Genomic DNA, 27,715 nt, shown 5'->3' with positions numbered 1-27,715 from the left:
GATAGGAAGTAATAGTCAAATGCTGGATTAGTAATTTTCAGAATTTCCCCATTCATTAATATGAATTTCCCTATCATTATTCTATTATTTACAGCTAATACTGCTATGTGATTTTTCTTAGGTAAGTTTTTTAAAAATAAATATCTGTGGAGATAAATGTTTCAGAAATTTCAAAGTCTTGCATGAAAATCCTTAACTTCCTCTTCCAAGTGCCATTTACACAAATGTCAGTTGCTTTTATTTTCACATTTGGCCACGTTTCTCATTCTAAGATGTTTATTTTGCATTAAAAAAACACAACTTTGGAAATTCATGAGGTGTCCACCGAGGACTCGTAGTAGATTCATAGATTCATAGATACATTAGGTTGGAAAGGACCTGTTGCGGTGACCCCAGGAGGATGACCCACGGCCGCGCCGGAACGATCTTCTTAAGATGCCGATGCAAGGACTCAGAGAGACATCAATATGATTATGCAGCTGAGCCAACTTTATTGCACAGGTTACATACTTTTATACCCCTTGAACATATGCTATTTTTAGAATAATTGTTAAGCAGTGGTTCTTGCTCTGTCCTTGCAAGATAAGTAGTGTCCAATTAGTTCTTCTTTTCCCACACATACCAGGGCCATCTGGTTCCACCGCAAACTTACTCCCTCATCGTTGCCTGGTCAACGGTGCACTACTTCTCAAAATTCAGTGATCTGAACATGCTGTTTTGTTCGCACTGCTACAAAGATAAGCACACACAACCTCCTTTCCCAAGCCAGTTCTCCACAAGGACCTACAAGATTATCCAGTCCAACCATCCTCCTATCACCATCCCTACCCGCTAAACTACTAAATCAAATCCCTTAGCACCTCATCTAAATGCTTCTTGAACAGCGCTAGGGATGGTGCCTCAACCACCTCCCTAGGCAGGCCATTCCAGTGCCTGACCACTCTCAGAGAAAAAATGTTTCCTCAGGTCTAATCTAAATCTTCCCTGGCGTAACTTGTGGCCATTCCCTCTCGTCCTGTCATTATTTATCAGGGAGAAGAGGCCCACCCCCTCCTCACCACAACCTCCCTTCAGGAAGTGGTAGAGTGCAATAAGGTCTCCTCTGAGCCTCCTCTTCTCCAGAATGAACAATCCCAGCTCCCTCAGCCACTCCTCATAAGACTTGTGCTCCGGACCCCTCCCCAGTTTCATTGCCCTTCTCTGTACACGCTCCAGGGCCTCAATGTCCTTCTTGTAGTGAGGGGCCCAAAACTGAACACAGTACTCGAGGTGCAGCCGTACCAGAGCTGAGTACAGGGGGATGATCACCTCCCTGCTCCTGCTGGCTACACTATTTCTAATACAGGCCAGGATGCTGTTGGCCTTCTTGGCCACCTGGGCACACTGCCGGCTCATGTTGAGCCGAGCATCAACCAACACCCCCAGGTCCTTTTCCTCTCTACATTCTTCAAGCCATTCTGCCCCAAGCCTATAGCATTGCATGGGGTTATTGTGGCCAAAGTGCAGGACCCGGCACTTGGTCTTATTGAACCTCATCCCATTGAGCTCAGCCCAGCTGTTCAGCCTATCCAAATCCCTCTGAAGGGCTTCCCTACCCTCTGGCAGTTTGACACATCCTCCCAACTTGGTGTCATCTGCAAACTTACTGAGGGTACACTCAATCCCCTCGTCAGGGTCATCAATAAAGATATTAAACAAGATCAAGACCCAAATGCTGAGCCAGCAAGAGGTATGCCCAAGTGCAGAGCTGCCAGGAGGAGGTGACACCTGTCCTCTCTCTCTCCGTTTAGTCAATTTTGTTAGATTTAGTAAAGTCACTGTTCCTCCTCAAACTGTGCTGTTATTTTTTGTAGATCCATCTGTTATCTCTGTACCCTTCCCCCCCTCCCTCCATCCCACCCGGAGCACATGGCTCTGCTCAGGCAGCCATGTGGCCACCGATGGTGCAGTTTTTTTCTTCTTCTTCCTCCCTCTCTCCCTTTTTTTTTTTTCCTTGTGTCCCTGTCATGGATAACACTGTGACACCATGTCAGATATTGTCAAACTGCCCCTCTGATGCCATCTGTCACACAGCAACAACATATAAAGGGATACAGGTAGGAATGTTCAGCCTCTACTGTCATACCACCAGCATCTGCCTCTGACACTGTGGACCAACAGTGAGGCACCACTTTCAAAGCAGCCTACACAATTACTGACATTCTTTTGCACCCATGTTCTCAACTGAAAGCAGTCAACTGAAGTTTTCCAGCACTTAGATCATGATAAATCAGTTCTATCCCTGACATACTGAATATTTTTATAGATTTTAAAAGAGTTTCAGCAGCATTGAGGCCGAATGTCACAACACAAGAACACAGAAGCTCTGTGGCCATGGCCATTTCCAGCGAAGGGCCCAGGGAGCTGAGGGAGAGCAGGATGAGGACAGCTGACTGAAAGTGGCCAGAGGAATATTCCAGCCCATATGGCATCAATGGAAGGAGTTTTGAAGGGGGTAGGAGTTCATCTCTTTCACTTTTCAGGGGCTAGCTGGGCATTGGTGGGGGTGGTGAGCAATACACAGTTACAACCGTTATCCTTTTCCTTTTCTCTATCTTATTAAGTAGTTTTATCTCAGCTGTAAGCTCTGCTTGTTTTTTCAGGTGTTTTTTTTTTTTTTTTCCAACTCTCTCCCCTGTCCCACTGGGAATGGGGAAGGAGCAAACGACTTCATGGTGCTGAGCTACCTTCCATGTTAAACCACAGCAGTGTATAAATCAGTGCAGTCAGTATGATACTTGTATAACACTGTGATGGGATTTATTCTCATCTGTCCCTAAAGTCTTGTCTTCCCATGCAGTGAGGCAAAAGAGTTAACAGATGCCAAAGCCTTACACAAGGGGTGTGCACCTTTCCACTCTTCTGGCTGGTTGCAGTTGTACTTAATCTGCCTTCTCTTCAGGTCAAACAGAATGAGTCTGCCTGCTTCATTGGAACAGCTGCCTTCATGGAGGTGCAGATTCAGTCGGACACTGTGGAATTCATCTTGAACCACACAGATGTCCTCTTCAGCTCCAAATTCAGCTCAGTCGTAGGAGGTAGAGCAGGTGAGTGTCTCCTTCCATTAGCTTTACCTTGATCAAAAACAGTAGCAGACACTTAGTGGAAATCCAAGCCTCTTCCAAAATAGCTGAAATATGCTTTTGCTATCAAGTAGACAATAGATTTCCAAGGTTATATAAGAATAGGGCAAACATGGCTACCATCATCTTCCTGAGATAGCCACAGCTGCTCTGCAAGAACATACATCTGAATGTGCCTGCTACCATTAGGTCCTAGCACTGAAAAGCCATATAGAATAATTTAGATCTCTTCCCCTTCTCATGTTTTTTTACTCATGTTAGATGAGTAAACGTGAAGAGCAGAAACTCTTATTATTCCACGGTATGTTGCATCTGCTTTGATAACCTGACCTTCCAATGAAGTTTGCACAGTCATTGCTGTTATTACCACCTGTGGAGTACACATAGCTGCTTTTCCAAAATATTTGCTGCTTCCCATTTTTATACAAAGTGTTACTCTACTTTGGACAGCAGGACGGCTGTATTGTTGTTAGAATGATTTTATTACAGAGTCTAAGCACTGTAGTACTTTTTGTGTTGTCTTTTAGAGGTTAAATCTAGGTCTCCTTTGAGTAGCAGGAATAGAGGATGTAGCTCTTGAGTAGTAATATCCAAAAGCAGTCACAACCAGTTGATGGTCCCAAACAATTTTTGAAGATCATTTAATGATCTTGATTGTTGTGGTTTTGTGGTTTTGATGCTGGTATTTCACATCATGCTGGGAGTAAAAGAGTTAATGCTCTGGCAGGGAGTGGAAGGGGGTTGAGCTCCGGGCTGGACACCAGCCCCTCTCTGGTGCAGTTGTTTTTTTTCTCTCTCTCTCTTGGTCTGCCGTGTACATAAAGTAAGTGCGCTACTCCTGTAGTTTTTCCTAACGTTAAGTCTTTATACCTTGGTTACCTCTCTCTCAGTTTATTCGATTTTGTTAGATTTAGTAAAATCACTGTTCCTCCTCAAATCGTGCCATTAATTTTTTGTAGATCCATCTGTTATCTCAGTACCCTTCTCCCCTCCCTCCATCCCCAGGAGCGCACGGTTCTGCTTGAGTGGCTGCATGACCACCAATGGTGCAGGTTTTTTTTTCTTCTTCTTCCTCCTCTCACCCTTTTTTTTTCTTGTTTTTCCACTGCATTTCTTGAGCTGCCCCTAGATCAAATTGCCAGTGTGTCTGCTAGCAAGGTCATTTTATGACTTTCTGTGCCTGCTTTAAACACGTCAGGAATGGATTTATCTGCATTCTTTAAGTATTGTAAAGCCTTTAGACAGTCCACATTAGCATTTTCTATTGCTAATTGTTTAAGCAAAATATTCTGGGCAGATTGATTTTCCAGTTGTCTGCCCACCATATTTCGTAAACTGGCAAGAAATTTATTGTAAGGCTCGTCAGCCACCCGCTTAATTGAGGTAAATTAGGCATTAGGAGAATTGATTTCAGATAGCACGCAACACCAAAGTCTTGTTCAAGCATTGCTTGTCCATCTGTGCCTGGACTTGAGGTGTTGCCCAGTTCCCCTCCCCCATGCCAATGCCCCTCTATGCCAATGTGATTTAAGTTAGTCACATTATTCGCAGCCTTGACGTTAGCCTGTTCTTGGTATTCAGTCATGAACACTGTGTATTGCATAGGAGGTGGAATCATTCATAGCAAAATTTTGCGGTCATGAAGGGTCATAACATAGCTGTCAGCAATTGCAGCCAAAAGATATGTAAAGGTGGACTGAATGCCATAATCTTTCATAGACTTATTTACTTCCTTCACTGCCTCATAAGGCAGGGATTACCACCTTGGGGGCTGATGTGCAGGATACATCGCAGGAAAGGCTTGCAGCACATCAGCATCACCCCGTGCTAGTGCTTCTTTCCTGCACTGTTCTAAAGCACCGTAACATGCTGTGGGAGCAGCACCATTTCTCCTTCCCATCCCCTTCAAATCACTGTCAGGAGAGAAAATGTTCAGTTCGTCCGCAGGATTTACTGGACCGGGGTCAAAAAGATCCTTTGCTTCTAGTCCATCCCTGTTTTTATCCAAATTACGCACGGGACCCAAAAGGCAAGCGAGGTGGGCGGGGCGGAGGGCGGCAGCGGCACAACGAGTGGTGGGGGGCCACGACGAGCAGCAGCAGCACGGTGACAGGTGGGGTGGGTGCGAAGGTCAGCAGCTCGGCAAGACGTCTCACCCGGGCGGGGGTGGGGTTGGAGTCACAGATCGAGTCCGGGCAGGAGCGGCTTCCCCTACAGAGGGGCAGTGGTGGGGGTGGGGGCGATGGGGAACAGTTGGAAGTAGAAGCCTCCAAGTGTTTTGTGCCATTATTTGTGTAATAATGGTGACAATGTCTTTCTCACTTCTTTCAGGACTTCTCGTTGACCTCCTTGGCGTTGGTGACCGTGCTTTTACTGGGGATCTCATCCCTCCTGCCGGAAACCCTAGAGCTTTGAACCATTCCTCTGATCCACTTTTCTCCTCTTCTCTAACAGTGCCTGCTTCCTCTACTTTCTCCTCCTCCTCTTTCTTCTCTTCAAAGAAAGTTGATATTCTTTTCATTTTCCATCCTCTTACAGGGGCAACTGACATCGATTCTGGTGCCTCCTGATGTTGATCAGGTTGGTCAGTTTCAATGCTCATTCTCTCTAGCTTGGCTCAGAGTCTGTCTCATTCAGTTAGGGAGGAATTTAGTTCAGCTTGGAACATGACATAGTGAATGTGGAATCGTTAAGTTTGGAAACTGACTATCGTGAACTGGTAGGCATCTTGATCAGTTCTCAGGGAGTCCCATTCAGATTGGAGGATGTCTCTCTCAGATTGGAGGGCATCCATGTTGGATTGGAGAGTGTCTAGGTTGGACTGGAGGGTGTCTCACTTGGATTGGATGGCAGAGAGATTGGATTGCTTGGACTCACTTGGATTGCTTGGACTGGAGAGTGTCTTGTTGACACTGGAGGGCATCTGTCCCAGATCAGAGGATGTTTCGCTTGGACTGGAGTGCATTTATGTTGGATTGGCGAGTGTCTAGGTTGAACTGGAGAGTGTCTTGTTTGGACTGGAGGGCATCCATGTTGGACTGGAGAGTGTCTAAATTGGACTGGAGAGTGCCTGGCTCGGACTGGAGGCTGTCTAAATTGGACTGGAGAGTCTGTTTGTCAGCTAGAAGACTCTCTTTCTGGATCTGGAGACTGTCCCTCAGCTTGGACACTCTCTTGCTTTTATTTCAGAGGCTCTATGTGTCTCTGGGATAATACACCATAAGGCCTGATAGGCATAAGCCAGACCCCATTTGGGCCTCCTCAGATCTGTCTGAGCTGCAACATCCCTGTCTCAAATATCCGCTTAGGTTCTCAGGATCTTGCAGGTGTTCAGAAGAAAAGTTCCATGACACCGGTGATGCCCATTTCTCTAAAGTCTCTCCCAAGTCCCTCCAAACTCCCTGCCAGACAGTATTCTCTGTCTCTGGGGAAGGCTTCTTCAAAATATTATAATTGCAGATACTGATGAGGAGTACATTCAGGGAGGCTGACACCACAATTATTAGATGAGCATTCAAAAAACGCATAATGGATTCAAAGGAGAGATCAGGAGACTGTTTAAAAATCACAAGTTAGGTGGAATTAAGCAACTCCGTCTGGAGTTACTCACTCTGGAATTGAACGCCACATTGTGTACAAAAGCCAGATGGGTATTTCCATCAGTGTTTTTAGTTTATCATACAGACATCAAATTCCATGAATCAGTCTGGCGAATTCTAAGTCCCAGTACATTTTTATCATTAAAAGGGAAAAAATAATGAAATGCAGTCCCTTTAAGAGCTGTTTTGAAAGAGAAAGCATTTTTTCTTTTTACTAAAACAAGCTGGCAGCACCCCAAAAAAGTTAACAAATATCCCAGAAAAATTAGCAGTACGCCTGTACTTCAAGGCTTTTTTTCAGTACAGTACCTGCAGTACAGATAAGCTTCCTAACAAAGCTCTCTGAGAGCAGAGAGAGAGAGATTCACTCTAAAAGTATGTCTCTACTCGGCTAAGGCAGCTAACTGTCCCACATTGGGTGCCAAAAATGGTTTTTGGTCTGGTTCAGCCCGATTCCATGATGCAGGGGACCCACACCCTGGGGAAGGGGAATGGGGAAAGGGAAAAAAAGGAAAAGGGAGATGGGCTTAAAAACAAAACAGCAGCAACTATCTGAGGAGGAAAGCTAATTTACTAAGATATTGGAATGCAAAATAACTCAATATAATTGAAATTAAAGCTAATACATCAAATAAAATGAGACAGAGAGCGTGTCAATAAACTGAAAGCCTTACACTAAACGCTGAAGGCAAGATGGCCAGTGAGCACCCGCTGCTGGGTCTGTCTAAAAGGGAAGAGCCTGAGTCTCGTGACACACAAACAGTTTTTATCTTTCCCTCTGAGCAGAAAATGGGAAAACTGCAAAGCAACACAAAGTCCTCTGGGGTACATAGCTCTTCTTCTCTTCTGAGACAGATGTACCTGGAGCTATTGATGATCCACGGAGCTGGAGCATTAACCCTGTAACACCCAGTGAACTACATGATATTATGATGCGGAATACCAATAACAAAACTATAAACCATGACACCCATTCTGCTGGGACTGTGGTGGACTCCTAATGAGCCTAAATGGACTTCCTGCTGAGGGGCGGGGCATATTGTAGGCAGGGTCCAGGGGTGGCACTAATGGGAATGGGGGTAGTGGAGATCTCTCTGCTCCGTAAATTCTCACCCCGTAGGACTGATCTGGACAAGATAGGGGCCCAGGGGGACATGGGGGACATGGGGGAATTGAGGGGAGTTATAGGGTGCTGGGTTTTGGCACTTGGAGGTGTTGGAGTTGTGGCAGTGGAGTGTTGGAGTCTTGAGATATAGGGCTATTGGGGTTGGAGTTGGGTTAGGGTTAGGTGAAGGTGTTAGGTTGTGGGGATACTGAGGTGGAGTTGCTGGGTTGGAGTGCTAAGGTGTTGGCACCGTTGCAATGTGGAGTGTTGAGTGGGATGTACCCAAGTGCTGTTCTTTGCCCAACAGCTGCAGGATGAGATGGACCACTCGATTAGTCACTATGAGCTGGACAGGAACCAGCTGTCTGTACATGGAGGAGGTATGTCCCCCTGTGTCGTCCTATATATAACCTCAGTGGCCCCATGATCCCATACCCCCATGTCTCCATACCACACAAATCCCCATGTCCATGGCCACATGCAGCCAGCGATGGCAGCCATCTATGACTACTATGAGCCTGGTGGGAGAGTTATTCAGTGGGCAGGGCCTAAGTGGGTGATGTCTCAGTGGGTGTGGTCATCGGAAGAGGCATGGCTGATCTGACCCTTTCTGCCCCATCCAGGGCAGCTCTGCACCGTCATCTGCAATGTGCCCCCAAGAAGCAGCACTATTGCCACTGTGCTCCTCCCAAATCTGTGAATGTGCCCAAGGTCAGATCTCACTGTGACCCTATATGTGTGACTCCCCTCCAGTGAGCCCCACTGTGACCCCACTACTGGGAACTCCATCCCAAGGACCAGTCAGTATCCCTGATCCCATCACCCCATAGCTTTGGGGACCCCGTCCCAGTGACCCCACATCTCCACCCAACTTTTGAGGATCTTGGGGTGAAATGATGGGGTTCATGGAACATGGGGGAACATGGGCAGGAGACATGCAGGACATGGAGGGAACACACACCAAGAATCTTGGGTTTTGGGTCCCTGCTGATGTTGGGGGGGCCCTATTGATGTTGGGGATCTCCAGGGGTGTGTCCCTATGCCCAAAGAAGGACACAGGAGGTGACGGCTGATGACTGCCACAACCTCACCTACTACAGCCCCTGGATGGGCTATGGTGAGACCTCAAGTTACTGCACCCCAAGCCCCAAGTTCTGTAAAATCCCATCTGCTGCTCATGAACCCCACCGTTGCACTCTGTACCCCACAAGTGACCCCTGAACCACAAAAGCATTCACTAGGATCCTGTAGTTTTCTCTCGGTACCCCAGTTGTCTCTCTGACCCCAAGAAGTACACAGCTGTCCTATGATATTCCATGGCTCCCATAACTCCTCTGATACCATAACCCCTGTGACCCCATAATCTCTGTGACCTCCATGACCCCTTTGACCCCATGTCCCCTCTGATCCCAGCACTGGTGGTTCGGGTGATGTCACAGAGTGAGATTAGGGCTTCTGTGGGGTTTGATGTGGAAATCAAGGAGGTGCTGCTTGGAGGTGAGACTCGGGGCACTGGGAGGGACTGGAAGGTGAGAATGGGAGCACTGAGAGAGACAGGGAATACTGTGAAGGACTGGGAACTCTGGTAAATATTGGATAGGTATACTGAGAGCACTGGGAGAGACTGTGGGGTGAGAAGAGGGTTCTGGGATATATTTGGGCATACTAGGATAGCACTGGTCTGTGCTGAGAGGGGTCTCTCAGCCATGCTGGAACAGAATGAGAGTATACCGGGTGGTACTGGGAAAGCTTGGATTGTGCCTACTGGTTTGTACTGGTGCAGGGCGGGACACAGTAGCGGCCCCTGGTGAGCAGCAGCAGTTGCTGGAATGGAAGAGCTGCCTGTTGTGCCTGCAACCCTACAACATCTACCTGGTGATGGAAGATAACAGGGGGATGGGGGATAACAGGGGGATGTGGGACCCTGAGGGGCAGTAAGAAGGGGTTGTGCCCCATGACCCTATATTCCTGTGTCCACGTGCCTCTCTGCTCTCATGTGCCCATGTCCTTGTGACCCCAGGTTCCATATCTCAGTATTCCTAACCCCATGTCTCTGATCCTGACCCCATAATTCAAGGTCCATGACCCTGTCCCCATTCCCAGCCCCTAGTTCCTGCTGGTCCCCCACTCACGGGTGGAGGAGGTTCTGTCCCCTGGATGCTGTAGGGCCACACAGCTGCGAGGTCACTGCACCAACACAGTTCTGCACCTGCCTGAGCTAACTGAGCTGCCAGCTTTGAGCCACTGGGAGCCACCAGGAGCAACTGGGAACCAGATGGGAGCCACTGGGAGCACGTCGGATGCAACTGGGACCATTGTTTCAGTCAACAAGCACCACTGTTAGGTCAATTAGGATCAACTGGAAATAAGCTGGTGTTGACAGGGACCACATTAGGATCACCTGGAACGGTGTAGGGAGAAAACTGAGAGTTGCTAGGATTGAGTGGGAGCAGCTAGAACTCTGTTGGAACAAAATGGGATCACACTGGGTCAAATAAGATCACGACGGGCCCATCTGGGGTCATCCTGGGATTGAACTGAGATCAGAACGGGTTCAATAAACCCCAGGGTCCTCCGAATCACCACAGAGTCGGCCCTCCAGCGGTGCAGAGCGGCGCAAGGAGGCGGGGCGCACTCTGTGGCTGCCCGCAGTAACCGGAAGTGACGTCACATCGCGGCGCGTGATTCGAACTCCGGCAGCGCTCATCGGAGCGCCCCGATGCCGCGGCCCAAACCACACTCCCCCCGCCGTCGCCGCCGCCCTCCCCCCCGTGCCTCCCGCTCCCCCCCAGCTTCGCCCCCTCCGCCCGCCCCGCTGGTACGGCCCCCTCCCGCGCGGCCCCGCGGTGAGTACGGCCCGGATGGGTAGGGAGAAGAGGGCGGGTGCAGCGCCTTTACCGCCGTTGTTTTCCGGATTTCCCGTCTCTCTGCCCCTTTTCAGCCCGCCGGTACCGGCCCGGTCAGAAGGCGCTGCGGGAGATCCGCCGCTATCAGAGCAGTACCGCTCTGCTGCTGCGCCGCCGGCCTTTCGCGCGTGTGGTAATGGGACTCCTCCGTAAGGGGACGCTCTACCCCTCCCCCCCCCCCCCATACACACACCTCAGAGACGGGGACCCATAAGGAGACCTCCTTCCCCCCTCCCCCCTCAAAATGGACCACCCTGGAAATGGGATTCTGCCTAAAAGTGGGGACTCCGCCTGGAAATGGAACACCTCCAATAGGACCTTCGAAAAGTGGGATGCTCCCATAACCAAAACGGGACCCCTCGTACCCAAAACGGGAGGGCCCCCCACCCCAAAAATGGGACATACCCCAAAGTGAGATTTTCCTCCAAAATAAGCACCCCTTCAAAATGGGATCCCCCGGACCCTCCTCCCCCCCAACTCCACTGCACCCTGAGCCCCACCCACACACCCTAAGGACATCCCAGGTGTCTTTGTGCCCCCCTCGTACCTCTCATGATCCAATGCCACCCTCATGTCCTCTACCCCAGTGTCCCCATGCCTTCTGTCTCCCACCTCCAGGTGCGGGAGATCTGCCTGCTCTTCACGCGTGGGGTGGACTACCAGTGGCAGGCCATGGCCCTTTTGGCACTACAGGAGGTGGGGGTCCCTATGAGTTTATTTTTTGGGCAGGCTGGGAGCTTTGTTTTGCGGTTTCCCATGGTTTCAGGTTAGGGGGTGTTTTAGGGTACTCCATACCTGGGTGACACTTTGGGGGGGCTCTGTAGTGTCCAAAAGGACGACTTTTTTTGGATGGGAAACGGATTTTAAGATACCTGTTCTGCCTGGGGGGTTCCCTTTGGGGCTTCAGGAGTGGTCTTTGAGGTGAGGTGTTCTGGGGTTGGAGGTTATTGAGGTTAAAAGTGTGGGGAAGGGGTTTGGGGATGTTGTATTTTGGGGGGAGCTTGTTATGGGGTTGGAGGATTTGGGGGGTTGCCAATGCTTTGGGGCGCAGTTGTTTCTGGATGGGAGATTGGTTTTTGGAGAGTGGTGTTTTCTGGAGGGGGTGGGGGTTGTTGTGGGGGTGGGCATTGACTCCCCCCCTGTTTTGTGGGGACGCTGTTGTGGGGTCTCGCAGGCGGCAGAGGCGTTCCTGGTACACCTGCTGGAGGATGCCTACCTGTGCTCGCTGCACGCGCGCCGTGTCACACTGTACCCCAAGGACCTGCAGCTGGCACGGCGCCTGAGGGGGCTGCAGGGGGAGGGGTTCTGAGTGGTCCCTTCCCCCACCCCCAATAAACACCCCCTCCCCTCTTCACACACACGGACTCACATAGCAGTGGTGGGGTCCTGCTTCTGGGTGGGGGGGTGGTGGGGAGGAGTTGTGGGAATCTTTGTTGGTAGGGGGTACACAATGGGAATTTAAGGGTGTTTTTTTTTTTTTTTGTGGGGAGAGGGTGTCCTATGGTTCTGGGAGCTCTTTGTGCGGGGTGGTGACACCCCCTTGTTCTTATGAGGACACCCTCATAAGTGTTACAATGACTTGAAGTGGGGGGCGAGTACACAATAATTTTAGAGGAGGGAACCCAGTGCCCCCTAACCCAATGGTAGGAGGGGGTTGGATGTTGGTGGGTAGGGCTGTAACCCCCCCCCCGTTACCTCCATTCTGGCCCCCCTCACACCCTCCCTCCCTCCCTGTAATGGGGATCTCTTCCCTCCAACTCACTCATTTTTGCCCCTCCCCCCCAGAGGTGGTGGTGCTGAGCTGTGCAGGCACAACCTGTGAGATTCTGGCATGGTGCTGGGGGGACTTTGTGGGATGGTCCCACAGTTACCTGGGTATGGGGGGTATAGGGGGTTGGGGGGTCCCCAAGAGGGTTTGGGCTGAGGTGGAGGGAAGTCCCTGTGAACTTTCAAGGGTGGTTCTTGGGGGGAGGGTGGAGTCATATGGGTGTCAGGAGGAGATAGGGTTTCTGGGGGGACAGGGTGTCCCAGTCTGTGTTTGGGGGGAGGGAGGGGGTGGTTCTGAGAGCCTGTATTAGTTTGTGGAGGGGGGAGGTTCCTTAAAGGTCTCTATGGTATCTGAGGGGGTTTTGGGTTTCTGAGGGTTCCTCATAAGTATCTGAAGGGTTTGGGTCTGGGGTGTGCTGAGAGATCCCCCTGGATTTTGGGTGGAGGGGGGTCCCCACGATCTCTGGAGGGTCTGGTTGCATCCTTGTGGTTTTTTATTTCTGTGGGTGTGGTCTCCGAGAGTCCCCACAGGTGGTGATGGGTCCCAGTGGGTGCTTGGGAGACTCTGGATGGGTCCCCGAGCAACCCTATGGGTATCTGAGGGGTTTTGGGAGACCCCATGGGTGATGTGGGTACCGCTCCACAGCGTCCCCAGTGTCACTGTGCGGCCGGGACCTGGTGCTGGGGGATGTGTCCCCAGAGTGATGATGGCAGTGGGGGGGTGATGTGGGGGATGCCGTCACAGGCAGTGCAGCGCCTGGAGCCTCTCCTGGAGCAGCAGGGCTGGACGCTGTGCCAGGTGAGCCCCCAGTGAGGGACCCAGGTGGACCCTGCAACCCCCACCGCCATGCTGCCCGTCCCCTTGCCTCACCCCGACCCCCCTGTGGAGCACCCACGTCCCCTACTGACCCCATTTTCTGCCCCACAGGAGCTGAGCTCTTACGGGGCTGCCCCAGTGGACCTCTTCAAGGCATTTGCATTCCACAGCTGCAGCACCATCTGCCGTGTCACCTTCAGGGACCTGGTGGGGACAGCGGAGGTGGCAGGGGTCTGGGTGCCACATGGGTGGCGGGGGGTCTCCGGTACCACTATGGGGGGAGGGGCTCAGATGTCACTTGAGGGGACCCAGGTATCCAAGGAAGGAGGATCCCAAAATGCTCAGGCACCACATGGGGTCCCAGATATCTACCAGTGTTGAGGTGTCCCTTTGGGGACCCGTATGTGACGGTGGTGGTAATAAAGAGATGAGGTCTCCAGCTTGATGCGAGCATGAAACCTTTTTTATTTTATTCCATTCCACATAATTCCTCTCTGTATTTTTTGGTGATACGCACAGCTGAGTTTATGTACCTTTTCAGCTATAGCTACACCAGTAGTATTCATGTAACTAGACTGTATTATTTAGTCTTAATATTGCAACTAACTAATGTTACTTAGACAATGCCTGGTTCCAAACAAACCAGGTATGTATGGTAAGCATCATACCAAGCACTCTTTTTTTTCTCTTGTATTCCTTCTTCAGGATCCAGCTTTCTCTTGCCAAGGTTTGTGGCCTACAATGGCTAATACATCCATGCTGGTTGTTAGAAGCTGAGCAGTTGGATCCATCCAGTAGGATGGATATCTTCTGTCCCAAGGGACTTGTACATGTTCAATTTCATGAGGATGTCTCGGACTAGTTCCACTGTTACAGTTGGATGGAAACCACTCCCACACCATCACCTAGAGGCTCGTGGTCCTGGCAGACATGGGAAGCCTGACCACCCATGAAGACTGAGGCAAAGTACTCATTGAGTACCTCAACTTTTTCTATGTCTAAGGAAACCAGCTCCCCATTACCTTTCATCAGAGGGAGAACACTCTCCTTGGCCTGTCTCTTCCCCTTGTTGTCTTTCACCTTACCAAGTTAAGCTCCATCTGTGCCTTGGCTTTCCTAATCCTATCTCTACACACACAGACAATTGTCCTGTATTCCTCCCAGGATACACAACACTTCTTCCATCTTCTGTACATCTCCCTCTTTTCCCTCAGTTTATGTTGCAGGTCCTTGCACAGCCACAGTGGTCGCCTGCCTGCCCTGCTTGATTTCTGCCGGGGGATGGAGAGCCGTTGTGTTTCCAGAAGGGTGTCCTTAAGGAGCTGCCAGCTTTGTTCTGTGCCCATGCCCCTAAGGACATTTTCCCAGGGGATCCCACTCAGCAGTTCCTTACGAAGCTGGAAGTTTGCTCTCCTGAAGCACAGGGTACTATCTCTGCTTTTTGCCAGGCCCACATTCTTCAAGATCACAAACTCCACCAAGGCATGGCCGCTACAGCTCAGGCTGCCTCCAATCTTAACCTCTCTAATGCTCTCCTCTGCACCAGGTCCAGTAAGGCTTCACCTCGTGTTGACCCATCTATTACCTGGACCAAGAAGTTGTCCTCAGCAGACCAGGAATCTCCTGGATTGTCTGCCACCCACCACACCACTATCCCAGCAGATATCCGGGTGGTTGAAATCCCCCATCAGGACAGGAGCCCACAAGTGTGACACCTCCTGTAGCTGAAGCAAGAAGGCCTCGTCAACACGCTCCACCTGATCAGGTGACCTGTAACAAACCCCAACCACTAGATGCACTTTACTGAACCAATCCTTGATTTTTACCCACAAGCTCTTGACTTGATTGTGGCTGTTCCTCAGACACAGTTCTTTGCAATCTATCCACTTCCTAAAATACAGGGCAACTCTGCCACCCCTCCTACCCTGTCTATCCCTTCTGAAAAGGCTGTAGTCCTCCATCAGGGTATTCCGGTCATGGGATTCATCCTACCATGTTTCCATGATAGCAGTTAGGTCATACTTTCCCAATTGCACCATGGTTTCTAGCTCCTCCTGTTTATTTCCCTTGCTGCTCACATTGGTATAGAGGCACTTCAGCTTAGCTATTGGCCTTGTTGCCTTCTGAGAGGAGCCCTCCCTAGTACCTCCAGGACACATCTGGGGTTTTTCCTTACTGCCTCCCAAGGTGTTCCCATGTTCTTCTCTGTCACCTAGTACACCCCATTCCCCCAGCATATCTAGTTTATAGAAGGCAAGGGAAGGGAAGGGCTGGCAACATAAGTAAAGTGCCAGACGTGCAGAAAGTGAAGGAAAGGGAAGGGCCGACAATGTAAGGGAAGGCAAGGTAAGTGAAGAAACAAAGCAACTGTGGAAGCACATGCAACCTTCCTACCACTAGATACAGGGATAGTAGTTTTACATAAACTAGTAATGACTTTCTTCTCAGATTAACTGAACAAAAAACTCTGTAAACTCTCCCTGTTCCCAAAAATTGAGGAAGAAATTAATCACAGAATCACAGTATTTGTGGCTCCATCACCTGCAAATTTTCAAATGGAATGCATAGAGTTGCAATCAGATATTTGACTCAAGAAAATAGATCATGTATCTCCTTGGCTGTCACCCATCTGAAGGTCGTAGGGTGCTGCACTGCACCTCCTGCATGTACCTGCTTCCCAGGGGGTCATTTGCAAGACACTGTAAGTCCACCTAGTAGGAACTGCAGTCAGCTGACACAAGTGTGAAAGAAGCATGAAAGTAGTCTTTCTTTATTTCACAGGCTTTAATCTTCATTAGAACTTGTTCTGCCGTGGAGCCGAGCTGGAAGCAATTCACCCTAACCTCATTTAAGGGCTGGCTGCCCCAAGGAAAGGATCTCTGTTCTTTTGTAGCATCTTGTCAGACCTGTTCCTCAGAAAGGAGTAAGCAATCAACAAGATTGAGCTGTCTATTGGGCAATTTAAAATCAGTTTAAAGCAGCTGTCTCCTTTTGTCTATAGCTGTCATTTTAGTTCATGGTTAAGGGTTACACTTCAGGGCTTGTGTTAAGATTAATAATTACGATGTTGGGTTAGGGTTGAGGGTTACCCTTCTGGGTTATGGTTACAGGTTACCCTTTTGGGTGAGGATTCAAACTCTATAACCCCAATTGATACGAGGACATAAAGCAGTATGTGTTTATTCAGCGATGCGTATGTGCCGGGTGCATATAAGCCCTATATAAGCAAAAGCCTTGGGCTTCAGTGTTTGTGCTAATCCTGCATTTCCTTTCTCTGCCTTCTTTGTCAGCTCATGCTAGAAATGGACAGTATGACGGTATAAATGAAAGTTGGTGTAGGAGCAGCTGCTGATGGGAGGAAGAAAGTTCAGGCTAATGAATGCTGAAGCATCTCCCAATACAGTACCAGAGGAGGCAGTACTGATGTCAGGGGGCTGTTGCAGAAGAACGTGAGAATCTCCCCTGCAGGAAGCCACAAACCCTGGAGAAACCTGCAAGAGAAATGGAGTGTGTGAGGATGCACAGGAGGCAATCCAGCCCCAGTGTTTGAGCAGTGCCTAGTGATGGAGCACTATGGCCCAAGAACAGAACTATTCTGCCTTTGCTGAGCTGGATTCCCAAGAGGGACTTATGCCCTCATGAAAACTAGCAGGCTGGCTCATCCAAATGCTTGCTGATTCTTTGGAAGCCCAAATTCTTCTGGCCTCCAAACTTAAGGCAACGTTTCCTGGGTCTCTGCGGTGCCAGAGCGAGAGGGTGACTCATAATGGCTGCACAAGAGTTGTATTAATTTCTGTTATTTTACTTCAGATATCACCATTGCGTATTGCTTGTGTTGCTTTCTTAAAATGTGGATCCAAGAAGTGTCTGTTTACTTTGCTTATGACAAAAGCACAGAAGCGATGTGGGCACTCACTGAGGCCACAATCATGGCTTTGGCTGTTCGTGCCACAGCCAGTGAGCAGAGCTGGTGAGAGTGCTGCACATGGAGCCTGAGCTCTGGGTGTTCCTTGGAGCAGACCACCCTGTGAGAGCCATCGGAAGCACTGCTGTGGCATGTGCATGAGCTGGACAAAGCCCAGGCTGACCAGGTGAGCTGGGTTTGGTACTGGGTGGTTGCTGGAAGGTGTCTCAGCAGACAAGTTAGGCTGCAGAGGAGTTCCCAGCTCAAATGGTGCCCTTCCCCGTGTCCGTTTCCAGGGGAAATTGAGTCTTTTTGAGATTCCATCCCATAGTTTGGTGAGGATGAGATCAGTTGTCATTACTCCCCTGGAAAATTGCTGATGGGCTCCTGCCTTCATGTCAGACATTAAAAAGAAAGAGCACAGACATCATAGAGTGCAACTTCTGCCTTCCCCATGGATTGGTGGCTGCGCCATACCCAGCGTTTCACCAAACCCCACTGAAGTCATGGTTTAGAGCCAGGTGCTCAGCTGGGTGACATCAGAAGCACTGTGACATCTCAAGCACTGTGTACTTGGGGCCATGGCTGCCACCAGTGAGTGCCACAGCTGTGAGCACTGTGCAGAAGGGTGGGCATGCTGCATCAGTTCTTGTCCTGGCTGGTGGTGAGAGCAAGGGGAGGATGGCAGGTGCTGGCTGTGTGGTACAGCCAGTGCACTGGTGTGTCAGCTGAGAGGGAGAAGGAGTGCCACTGGCCATGGGTAAGCCAGAGCTGAAGGTCTCTCAGACTCCCATACTGATACAGCAAGAGTAGAAGACAGAGCTAGATTTCTTCACGAAAGCAGCACCAGCTGTGTGTAGTTACTGAGGGGATGGAATGTCTCATGGAACCTCATGTCTTCTGCAGCAACTTTCCTTATATGGAAGCTGTCACCATCATGGCGGCAGAGTTTCACCAGCAGGCCTCTCTCAGCCAACTGCTCTCTTGTACTATGGATCTGGAAGTGTTTAACCCAGAAAGCAAAGTGCTGCTGGAGATGGTAGAGTTTACAAGTGAACTCCAGACTTCACTGGGCTCCTCGCTTCACTGCTTGCATCCACATGAGGATATTCCCTTTGACACCCTTCTGTGAATCAGCAGCTGTTTATTGCTTTTAAACATCAACATTAATGTTTTAATGTTGATATACAGAGCTACTTCTTTAGGTATAGGCATTCAAATGCAATTGTTTCCAAGTCTGTTCTGCTTCTGTTCTGTCCTGCTGACAACAGGCACATTCGGTTGTATCACCCCACTTGACAATCACATTTTATATCTTTGCTATCTACCTGCTTGAATTGAGGGTCACCAGTCTGGGGAGCGAAATAACCCCTCCCAGTAGGTGGACCATTGACTTGAGGGCTCTTCAGGCTAGAGCTGTGGAAAGTTTGAAGTACCATCACCTCAACTATGCAAGCACCTGTTTGGCAAGAGGTTTCTCCTGTGTGTTACTGCATGTGTCAAGATTTTATTACTCAGGATCATATGGAAGGTGTGTGCTTGCTTAGACAAAACAGGTAAGTGTGTGATTGCTTAGCAAAGGAAGGCAGGTGCATACATGCAAATCCAAGGCCTACCATTTCTCTCACCCTAACACTCAAACAAAACTTACACCTAAACCTGACCCTAAATCTAATCTTAACTCTAACCCTTACCCTAGCCCTAACCCTAACCCAAGGCCTAAACCAACTCTGACACTGAAATTAACCCTACCCCTTAACCTAAACCTAAATCTGCACCAAAACCTAACCCTAACCATTACCCTAACTGACCAACACCAACACACTTTTCATTGTGATATCATACTAGTTCTGCAGACTCTCTGCTGAAGGTCAGCTCCATGAGTTGTTCCAAGCCATGCACCCTTCCTCAAATTAGGGTCTGCCATCCCGTAGCTTACTTGAATTTGTTTTCCTTTTCATCTGGAAGTGTCCTTGGTTCTCAACCTTCCTTTCTCAAGCTGCTTCTCCTGTTCCACAGTTCTCCTCTCAATACACATTCTTTTATTCCCACAAAACACTAACCCTAACCCGAACCTTTAACCTTACCCAACCTAAAATCGAACCCATACTCTAACCCTAACCCTAAAACTAATGCTAACACTAACCCTAATCTTACCCTAACCCTAACCCTAACCCTAACCCTTACCCTAACCCTAACCCTAACCCTAACCCTATACTTAACTGTAACAGTAACCCTTACCCTAAACTTAAAATTGCTCTAACCCTAACCCAAAACCTAAAACTCATCCTTACTCTATCCCTAAATCTCACCCGAACTCTAAAGTGATATTAGGGTGGTTAGGGTACCCCGATTATGGTTAGGGTTAGGGTTAGAGTTTGCGTTCGGGTTCAGGTTCGGGTTAGAGTAGGGTTAGGGTCAAGGTTAGGGTTAGGGTAGGAATAGGGTAATGGTAATTGGTAGGTTTAGGGATATTATTAGGTTTAGGTTTCAGTTTATGTTGAGGGTTTAGTTTTGGGTTAGATTTGGGATACCGACTCGGTGAAGTGGGCACCCCCTGTCCCGACCATCCTTGGCTCCCCAGGTGCCTCTGTGGAATAGGTTTGAGGCTCTGGATGTTGAGAGAGAGGTGAGCATGGGTGTGGAGGGAGGCGCACTCATGAAGGTGCCTCGGGTGAAGCAGTTGCCCCCGTGCCTCAGGACTTTTTCCATGCGTAAGGACAGAAGTGTGGTTGTCATAGGTGACTCCCTGCTGAGAGGAATGGAGGGTCCTATATATCGGCCTTACCCTACCCACAGGGAGGTGTGCTGCCTCCCTGGGGTACGGGTCGGGGACATTTCTAGGAGACTTCTCAGACTGATCCACCCTTATGATTACTACCCACTATTGATAGTTCAGGCTGGCAGTGATGACGTCGCTGAGAAAAGCCTGAAGACTGTCAAGGATGACTTCAGGGGACTGGGGCAGCTAGTTGAAGGAACAGGTGTGCAGGTGATTTTTTCTTCTATCCCTTCAGTGGCAGGGAAGGACACTGGGAGGATCCAAAAAGGAATCCAAAAAGGAGGATTCTAGCGGAGGAACTGGCAGGACTTATTGACAGGTCTTTAAACTAAGTATTACAGGGGAAGGGGACCAAATGAGGGCCGCTGGGGCAGAGAGGGTAGTTCAAGGCTCGAAACAGAGCTTGCTGGGTGAAGAGAGCGGAGTTCCTAGGCATGGTGACAGGCGGAGGGATGCTGCTTCCCATTAGTGTCTGTACAGTAATGCGTGCAGCATGGGAAATAAACAGGAAGAGTTGGAGATCTGCGTGCAGTTGCAAGGCCATGATCTCATTGCAATCACGGAGACGTGATGGGACAGCTCTCATGACTGGAATGTTGCCATGGAGGGCTATGTGCTTTATAGGAAAGATCGGCTGGCAAGGCGAGGTGGTGGAGTTGTTCTTTATGTGAGAGAGCAGTTAGAATGTATTGAACTCCACCTGGGGGAGAGTGATGTAGCAGTGGAAAGCTTGTGGGTGAGAATCAAGGGGCAGGCGGGTAAGGGTGACAGTGTTGTGGGTGTGTACTACAGGCCCCCTGATCAGGAGGAGGAGGTTGATGAGGCCTTCCATAAGCAATTAGAAGTAGCGTCATGTTCCCAGGCGCTGGTGCTTATGGGGGACTTCAGTTATCCAGATATTTGCTGGATGAGCAACTTGGCCAAGCACGCACGGTCCAGATGGTTCTTGCAATGTGTTGAGCACAACTTTCTGATGCAGGTGGTGGAGGAACCGACACGAGGAGGGGTGTTACTGGACCTTATTCTCACTAACAAGGAAGGACTTGTTAAGGAAGTAAAGGTTGGGGGCAGCTTGGGTTGCAGGGATCACGAGGTGGTGGAGTTCAAGATCCTGAGGGGAAGGAGCAAAGCAAAAAGTGGGAGTGCTACCCTGGACTTTAGGAGAGCCAACTTTGATCTCTTCTGGGACCTACTTGGAGCTATCCCGTGGGCTAGGGTGTTAGAAGGTAAGGGGGCCTGTGAGAGCTGGTCAGCATTTAAGTGGCTCTTCTTCCAAGCTCAGGATCAGTGCATCCCTGTGAGCAAGAAATCAGGAAGGGGTGGCAGGAAACCTGCGTGGATGAGCAAGGAGCTCATGTGCAAACTCAAAGGGAAGAAGAAGGTCCATGAAATGTGGAAAAAGGGTCTGAGCACTTGGGAAGAATATAGAAAGGTTGTCAGGGCCTGCAGGGATGCAACGAGGAAGGCTAAAGCCCACCTGGAATTGAATCTGGCAAAAGTGATAAAGGATAATAAAAAAGGCTTTTTTCAGTATGTTAACAGTAAAATGAAGACTAGGGAGAATGTGGGCCCCCTGCTAGGTGAGGGGGTGTTCTGGTAATGGGGGACGCTGAGGAGGTGGAGATACTGAACACCTTCTTTGCTTCTGTCTTCAGTGAAAAAGCTCTCCCTCAGGAATCCCAGACCCTGGAGGTTAGTGAGAGGGTCTGGGGAATGGGAGACTTTCCTTCGGTCAGGGAAGAGGTGGTCCGTGAGCGCCTAGGCAATGCTAATGTTCATAAATCCATGGGACCCGATGGGGTGCATCCATGGGTGCTGAGGGAGCTGGCGGAGGTGACTGCTGAACTGCTCCCCCATACAAAACAGACAGGGATCTCTTGGAAAGAGTCCAGCGCAGGGCCACAAAGATGGTGAAGGGCCTGGAGGATCTCTCCCTATGAAGAAAGGCTAAGTGAGAGGGGACCTGATCCAGGTTGATAAATATCTGAGGTGTGGGGGACAAAGTGGCAAGGCCAGACTCTTTTCAGCAGTGTGTGGAGACAGGGCAAGGGGGAACTGACAGAAACTGCAGCACAGGAGGTTCTGCACGAATGTGCACAAGAACTTCTTTACGGTGAGGGTGAGGAGCACTGGCACAGGCTGCACAGGGGGGTGGTGGATTCTCCTTCTATGGAGATATTCAAGACCCACCTGGATGCCTACCTGTGTGACATGGTGTAGGGAACTGGTTTGGCAGGGGGGTTGGACTCGATCTCTTGAGGTCCCTTCCAAACCCTATGATTCTATGATTCTATGATTTTGGGTTATATTTTAGGTTAGATTTTCGGTTAGATTTTGTGTGTTAGGGTCATGTTTATGTTTAAGGTTAGGGCTAGGGTTGGGAATAGGGTTTGGCTTAGGCTTAGGGTTAGTGTTGGGGTTAGGGTGGGGTTAGAGTTAGGTTTAGGGTAAGGGTTAGGGTTAGGTTTTAGGTTAGGTTAAGGGTTAGGGTTAGCATTAGGGTTAGGGTTAAGATTAGGGTTAGGGTTTGGGTTAGAGCAGGGTTAGGTTATGGTTTAGGTTTAAGGTTAGGTTTAGGGTTATGGTTAGGTTAGTGTTAGGGTTATTGTTAGGGTAAGGATTAGTTTTAGGTTTAAGTTTAGGGTTAAGGTTAGGGTTAGGTTTAATATTAGGTTAAGGGTTAGATTTAGTGTTAGGGTTAGGTTTTGATTTAGGTTTAGGTTTAGTGTTAGGATTAGGGTTAGTGTTAGGGTAGTGTTAGGCTTCCTGGTAGAGTTTGTGTTAGGGTTAGGTCTAGGGTTAAGTTTAGCTTTAGGTTAAGGGTTAAGTTTAGTGTTAGATTTAGTGTTAGGTTTAGTGTTAGGGTTTGTGTTATGGTTAGGGTTTGGTTTAGGGATAGGGTTAGTGTTAGGTTTAGGGTTTGTGTTAGGGTTAGGTTTAGGGTTAGTGTTAAAGTTAGGGTTAGGGTTAGGGCTAGATTTGGAGGGGCTAGGGCTAGGGTTAGGGCTAGGGCTAGGGTTAGAAAGGCTAGGGCTACGGCTAGGGCCAAGGCTAGGGCTATTGTTAGAGGTGCTAGGGCTAGGGTTAGGGGTAGGGATAGAGGGGCTAGGGCTAGGTTTGGGGTGAGGGTAAGGATGGAGGAGCTAGGGCTAGGGCTAGGGTTAGTGGAACTAGATTTAGGGCTAGGGTTGGGGTTAGGGATAGGGATAGGTTAAGAGTGGCTAGGGATAGGTTTTGAGGAGCTAGGGCTATGGCTAGTGCTAGGGCTAGTGTTAGAGGTGGTAGTGTTAGAGGAGCTAGGGTTAGAGGGGCTATTGCTAGGGCTAGGGTTAGAGGGGCTAGAGCTAGGGCTAGAGTTAGAGGAACTAGGGCTATAGCTACAGCTAGGTATAGGGCTAGGGTTTGAGAGGCAAGGACTAGGGTTAGGACTAAGGCTAGGGCTAGATTTAGAGGGTCTAGGGCTAGGGCTAGTGCTAGTGCTAACCCCACTATCCCTAGCCTTAGCCCCTCTAGCCCTAGCCCCTCTGACCCTAGCCCTTGCCTCTCTAGCCCTAGCGCTAACCTTTCTAGCCATAGCCCTAGGCGCTCTAGCCCTAGCCCCTCTAGTCCTAGCTCCTCTAGCCCTAGCCCCTCTAGCAATTGCCTCTCAAACTAGCCCAGCCAAAGCACAAGCCCAGCCCTAGACTTTAGCCCTTCTGGCCCTGTTCCAGCCCTAGCCCTTGTCCCTCTAACTCTAGCCCTAGCCCATCTAGTCCTAGCCCCTCTAACCTAGCCCTAGCCCTGCCCAGCCCTAGCCAATCTAGCCCTAGCCCTGCTAGCCCTAGCCCAGCCCTAGTCCTAGCCCTCCTAGCCCTAGATCAGCCCTAGCCCTAGCCCAGCTCCATCCCTAGTCCAGCTCTATCCCTAGTTCCTCTACCCTATCCCTAGCCCAAGACCTAGCTCAACCTGCTCCACCCCTAGCCCAGCCCTAGCCCATCTAGCCCTAGCCCCGCTAACAACAGCCCAGCCCTAGCCCTATTCCAGCAATAGACCTATTCCAGCCCTAGCTCTTATCCAGCCCTATCCCTAGCCCCAATAGTCCTAGCCCAGCTCCAGCCCTAGCCTAGCCCTATCTATTTCCAAGCACTAGCCCTAGCCCCTCTAGCTCTAGCTCAGCTCTAAACCTAGCCCCTTTAGCCCTAGTCCCTCTAGCCCTAGTCCTAGCCCAGCCCTACCCTAGCCACTCTAACCCTAGCCCGATCCCCATCCCTAGCCCCTTGTCATAGTTTTATGATTTTTTGTATTGGTATTCCAATATTCCACAAATCTTCAGCTGTGCCATTACTCAGTGACATAGACTGTGGTGCGTGATGCAAAGCTCTCACAGTTCTTTGGTTGGAGAAATGTCTCTGGAGAGGGCTGTGACCAAGCCTCAGCTGCTTCCTGGGCTGGAGTACTGCTGGTATCACAGGGCTGGGTACTGTCTGGATGGACTTCACCAAATAGAGCACTCAGTTCAAGCAGTGGTTCGTCTGCAATGTGTCGTGGTGTGTACATATAAACAAAGAATAATTAACATACATCACACACACACATATTTATATACAAATATACATAAATATACATGGAAATAATTAACATGCATCATAACACACATATCTGTATACAAAGAATTACTGACTGCACTCCCCCACCATCAGACTCCATCTCTCTCTCATTCCTTCTTTTCTCTCTTTCTTCCTTTCGTTTCTTTCCTCTTCTCTGCAGATCTCAGTGTGCAGTGCAGATCCCCGTGCTGCTTTTCTCCATCTCCGTGTCCTGCCCAGATGCCGATGTGTGGCTGTATCTTTCTGTGGATCTCGCAGCCCCCAGCCCCACTCAGCGCCGCCATCCCCGGAGCTCTGCCCTCCTCCGTAGCCCCTCCCCCACCTCCCCAGTCTCCTTGAGCCCACACGAGTGACGCCGTCTCCATAGCAACAGCGCCTCAGCGCGCATGCGCCCGCCATTGTCAGAGCGGCGCCGTGACGTCATCACTCCGCGCCAGAGGCGGAAGCGCCCGCGCGGCGGTGGTGCCGGTCCCGCGCTGCCGCAGCGCCGCGGGGCGATCCCGGGGTTCCGAGTGCCGCCTCAGCTCCTGCACGTGGGTGTTCGGGGGGGCACTGGGGAGGGGGCCGGGGGGAAGGGGGTGGGGAGCAGCGTGCCGCTCTGCGTTGGCCCCGTGGGGTCTCTGTTCGGCAGGTGTGGCTTCCTGTCTCGTCCCGCACCCCCCTTCAAACTGGTACCTCACTGCCCAACCCATCCCATCCCCATCTCTGCCCACAGAGTCCCACAGCGTAGGGTCAGCCACGGTCCCCCCCCCCAGTCCCTCTTTATAATCTCCAGGGTTTCTTTTCCCCCAAGTCTCCCTCGCCTCCAGTTCCCTTTTTCTGATCCCTAGAGTTCTCTTCCAGCCTGTACCTAAGTGCCTTCCTCCTTCCCCATTCTGACCCCTAGGGTCCCCCCCAACTCGAGTATCCCGTCTGTCCCCTGTCTGTCTTCTCTCCATTCTGACTACCAGAGTCCCCTGTCCCTCCTCCTCATCTCCCCATTCTGAGCTACAGAGTCCCTATCCATTCTCTGCCCCAGTCCCTTACAAGTCTTGCCATTCTGACCCTAGGGTTCTCTTTCCCCCCACCCTGAGGTCCCCCCTCCAACAGGTCTAAGTATTCTGTCCCCCAGGGTCTCTTTCCCCCCTCATCTCCCCCTCACCCCTCATATTCCCCCATTGTGATTCTCTTCCCCCTACCACTTCTGTTCACTCTATCTGATCCCCAGCTTTCCTTGTCTGTCCATGCCTCTTTTTTCAGACCCCCAGAATCCCCTGTTGTCCCCCCCAACTCCAATTCCCCCTTCAACTCCCTTTCTCAGCCCCCAGGTCCACTTTCCACTCCGTAGAAGCCCCCCACAACCCCCCTGCTTTCCCATCACCCCCTGTCTACCACCAGACCCTGTTTCCTCCCAATTGAGACCCACTCACCCCTATTTTCCCCCTCAGAACTCCTTTGTTTACTTCCAGACCCCCTTTCCCCCCACTCTAGTCCCATTTCCCCCTTCCCCCCTCTGAGTGCCTTGTGTTCTCCCCCACTACCCTCTCTTTCTGTCCCCAGACCCAATTTCCACCCCAATGAGGCCCCCCACAGCCCCTCAGTTTCCCCCCCTTTACCTCTCCCTCTGTTCTCACACTCTCCTTGCCCCTCACTGAAGGCCCATTTAGCCCTTCAGCCCCTTCCTCTCCCTCCCTGTCACGATTCCCACAACCACCCTTTCCAACCCTGAACTCACTTTCTACCCACAGAACTCTCTCTTACCTCTTTCTCCCCCTACAACCCCTGCTATTTACACCTGAAGCCATTCAGAATGATCTGGAGATGTTCTGGAGTGGTTTTGAGGTATCCAGGGCATCTCCAGGTGGGCTCAGAGGGTCCCTGGAAGGATCTGGAAGCTCTTGGTATGGGTTCAGAATCTCCCAGATGCAACTGGAAGGGTCTGGAGATGCCCCAGAAACTTCCATAGATCTGCTTTTTTCGTTCCTTTCCCTGTTCCCCTTTTCTTCTAGTTTTGCATCCTCCCCTTCCTTTCGTTTGGCATCTGCCCCCCCCCCCCCCCTCCACCCCACCTTTTTTGCTCTTTTCTCCCTCTGTGTTGATTTACTTCATGAGAGAGAGAGACCTCCTGACATTTAGCCCAAATATCCCAGAGGTATTCTTGAAACTTCCAGAAAACAAAGGCACCAGGGAAGAAGAAACAGCATTAAGAGCATTTGATTTGAATGTCTGCAGACAGCTTCTGTTCCTTTTCTCCAACAGGGTGCCAGCCTGAAATCCTTGTGACCAAAAGGAAAACATTGGAGGAGGCTCCAATTACCAGAAGAAAATTCTGATTGGTTTGGAAACCATCAAGAGGAACAAAAGTGTTCCTGAACCGACTGATCCTCTTCAGACATTTCCATCGTGTAGACATTCAGCTGCAGAAGGATTGATCCAAGAGGAGAGTGAGGGGGGTTACCTGTCTATAGACAAGCTTATGGTTGTGGTTTAACCTGGAAGATGGCTGAGCATGATGGCACATGGTACGGAATGTCCCTTTGGCCACTTTCAGTCAGCTCTCCTAATTCTTTTCCCTCCCAGCTCCGTGGTCCCTTTGCTGAAAATGGCCTTGGTCTGTACAATGTGCTTAGCAGGAACTGTAAACATCAGTGTGTTAGCAACATTGCTTATCTCCTGAAAGCATCGTGTCATACCAGACCTGTTGAAGAAAACAGAACGTAGTACTCGAGATGGGGCCTCACAAGAGCAGAGTAGAGGACAGTCACCTCCCTGTCCCTGCCAGCCACTCCTTTTGGGGCCCAAGATCCCATTTGCTTCCAGAGCTGCAGGAGCACACTGCTGGCTCATGTTAAGTTTTTCACCTGTCAGGACCCCCAGGTTCTTCTCTACAGGGCTGCTCTCAAGGACTGCTCCTTCCAGTCTGTGTAGATGCCTGGGATTCCTCCAGCCCAAGTGCACTAGGAGGCACTGGGGCTCCAGTGGAGGCCACAGGGAGGCAGTGGAAGTGTACGTGGGGTGGACTGGGGGCCGCTGCGAGGCAGTGGGACCACTGCAGCAGGGAGCTGGGAGTGACTGGGAGCCCCTGGTAATGTGGCTGGTGATTCTGGGAGGCACTGGGATGATGAAGGGGTGGTTAATGTGTACTTAA

At 50.2% G+C, this 27,715-nt stretch overlaps 1 protein-coding gene across 1 annotated transcript; it reads left to right on the top strand.

Moving 5' to 3' along the window:
• The first annotated feature begins 10,115 nt into the window (after positions 1-10,115).
• Positions 10,116-12,088, top strand: CENPA (centromere protein A). Its single transcript, XM_065750398.1, has 4 exons — positions 10,116-10,672; positions 10,768-10,865; positions 11,351-11,428; positions 11,907-12,088. Exons 1-4 carry the CDS (start codon positions 10,546-10,548, stop codon positions 12,039-12,041), a joined length of 438 nt encoding a protein of 145 aa, XP_065606470.1. The 5' UTR covers positions 10,116-10,545; the 3' UTR covers positions 12,042-12,088.
• Positions 12,089-27,715: the final 15,627 nt, after the last annotated feature.

This window comes from Cyrtonyx montezumae, unplaced genomic scaffold (assembly GCF_038088225.1).
Source record: "Cyrtonyx montezumae isolate F1298 unplaced genomic scaffold, pur_monq_1.0 scaffold_7, whole genome shotgun sequence".
Taxonomy (NCBI): Eukaryota; Metazoa; Chordata; class Aves; order Galliformes; family Odontophoridae; genus Cyrtonyx; species Cyrtonyx montezumae.
This window is presented reverse-complemented; position numbering and strand designations above follow the sequence as displayed.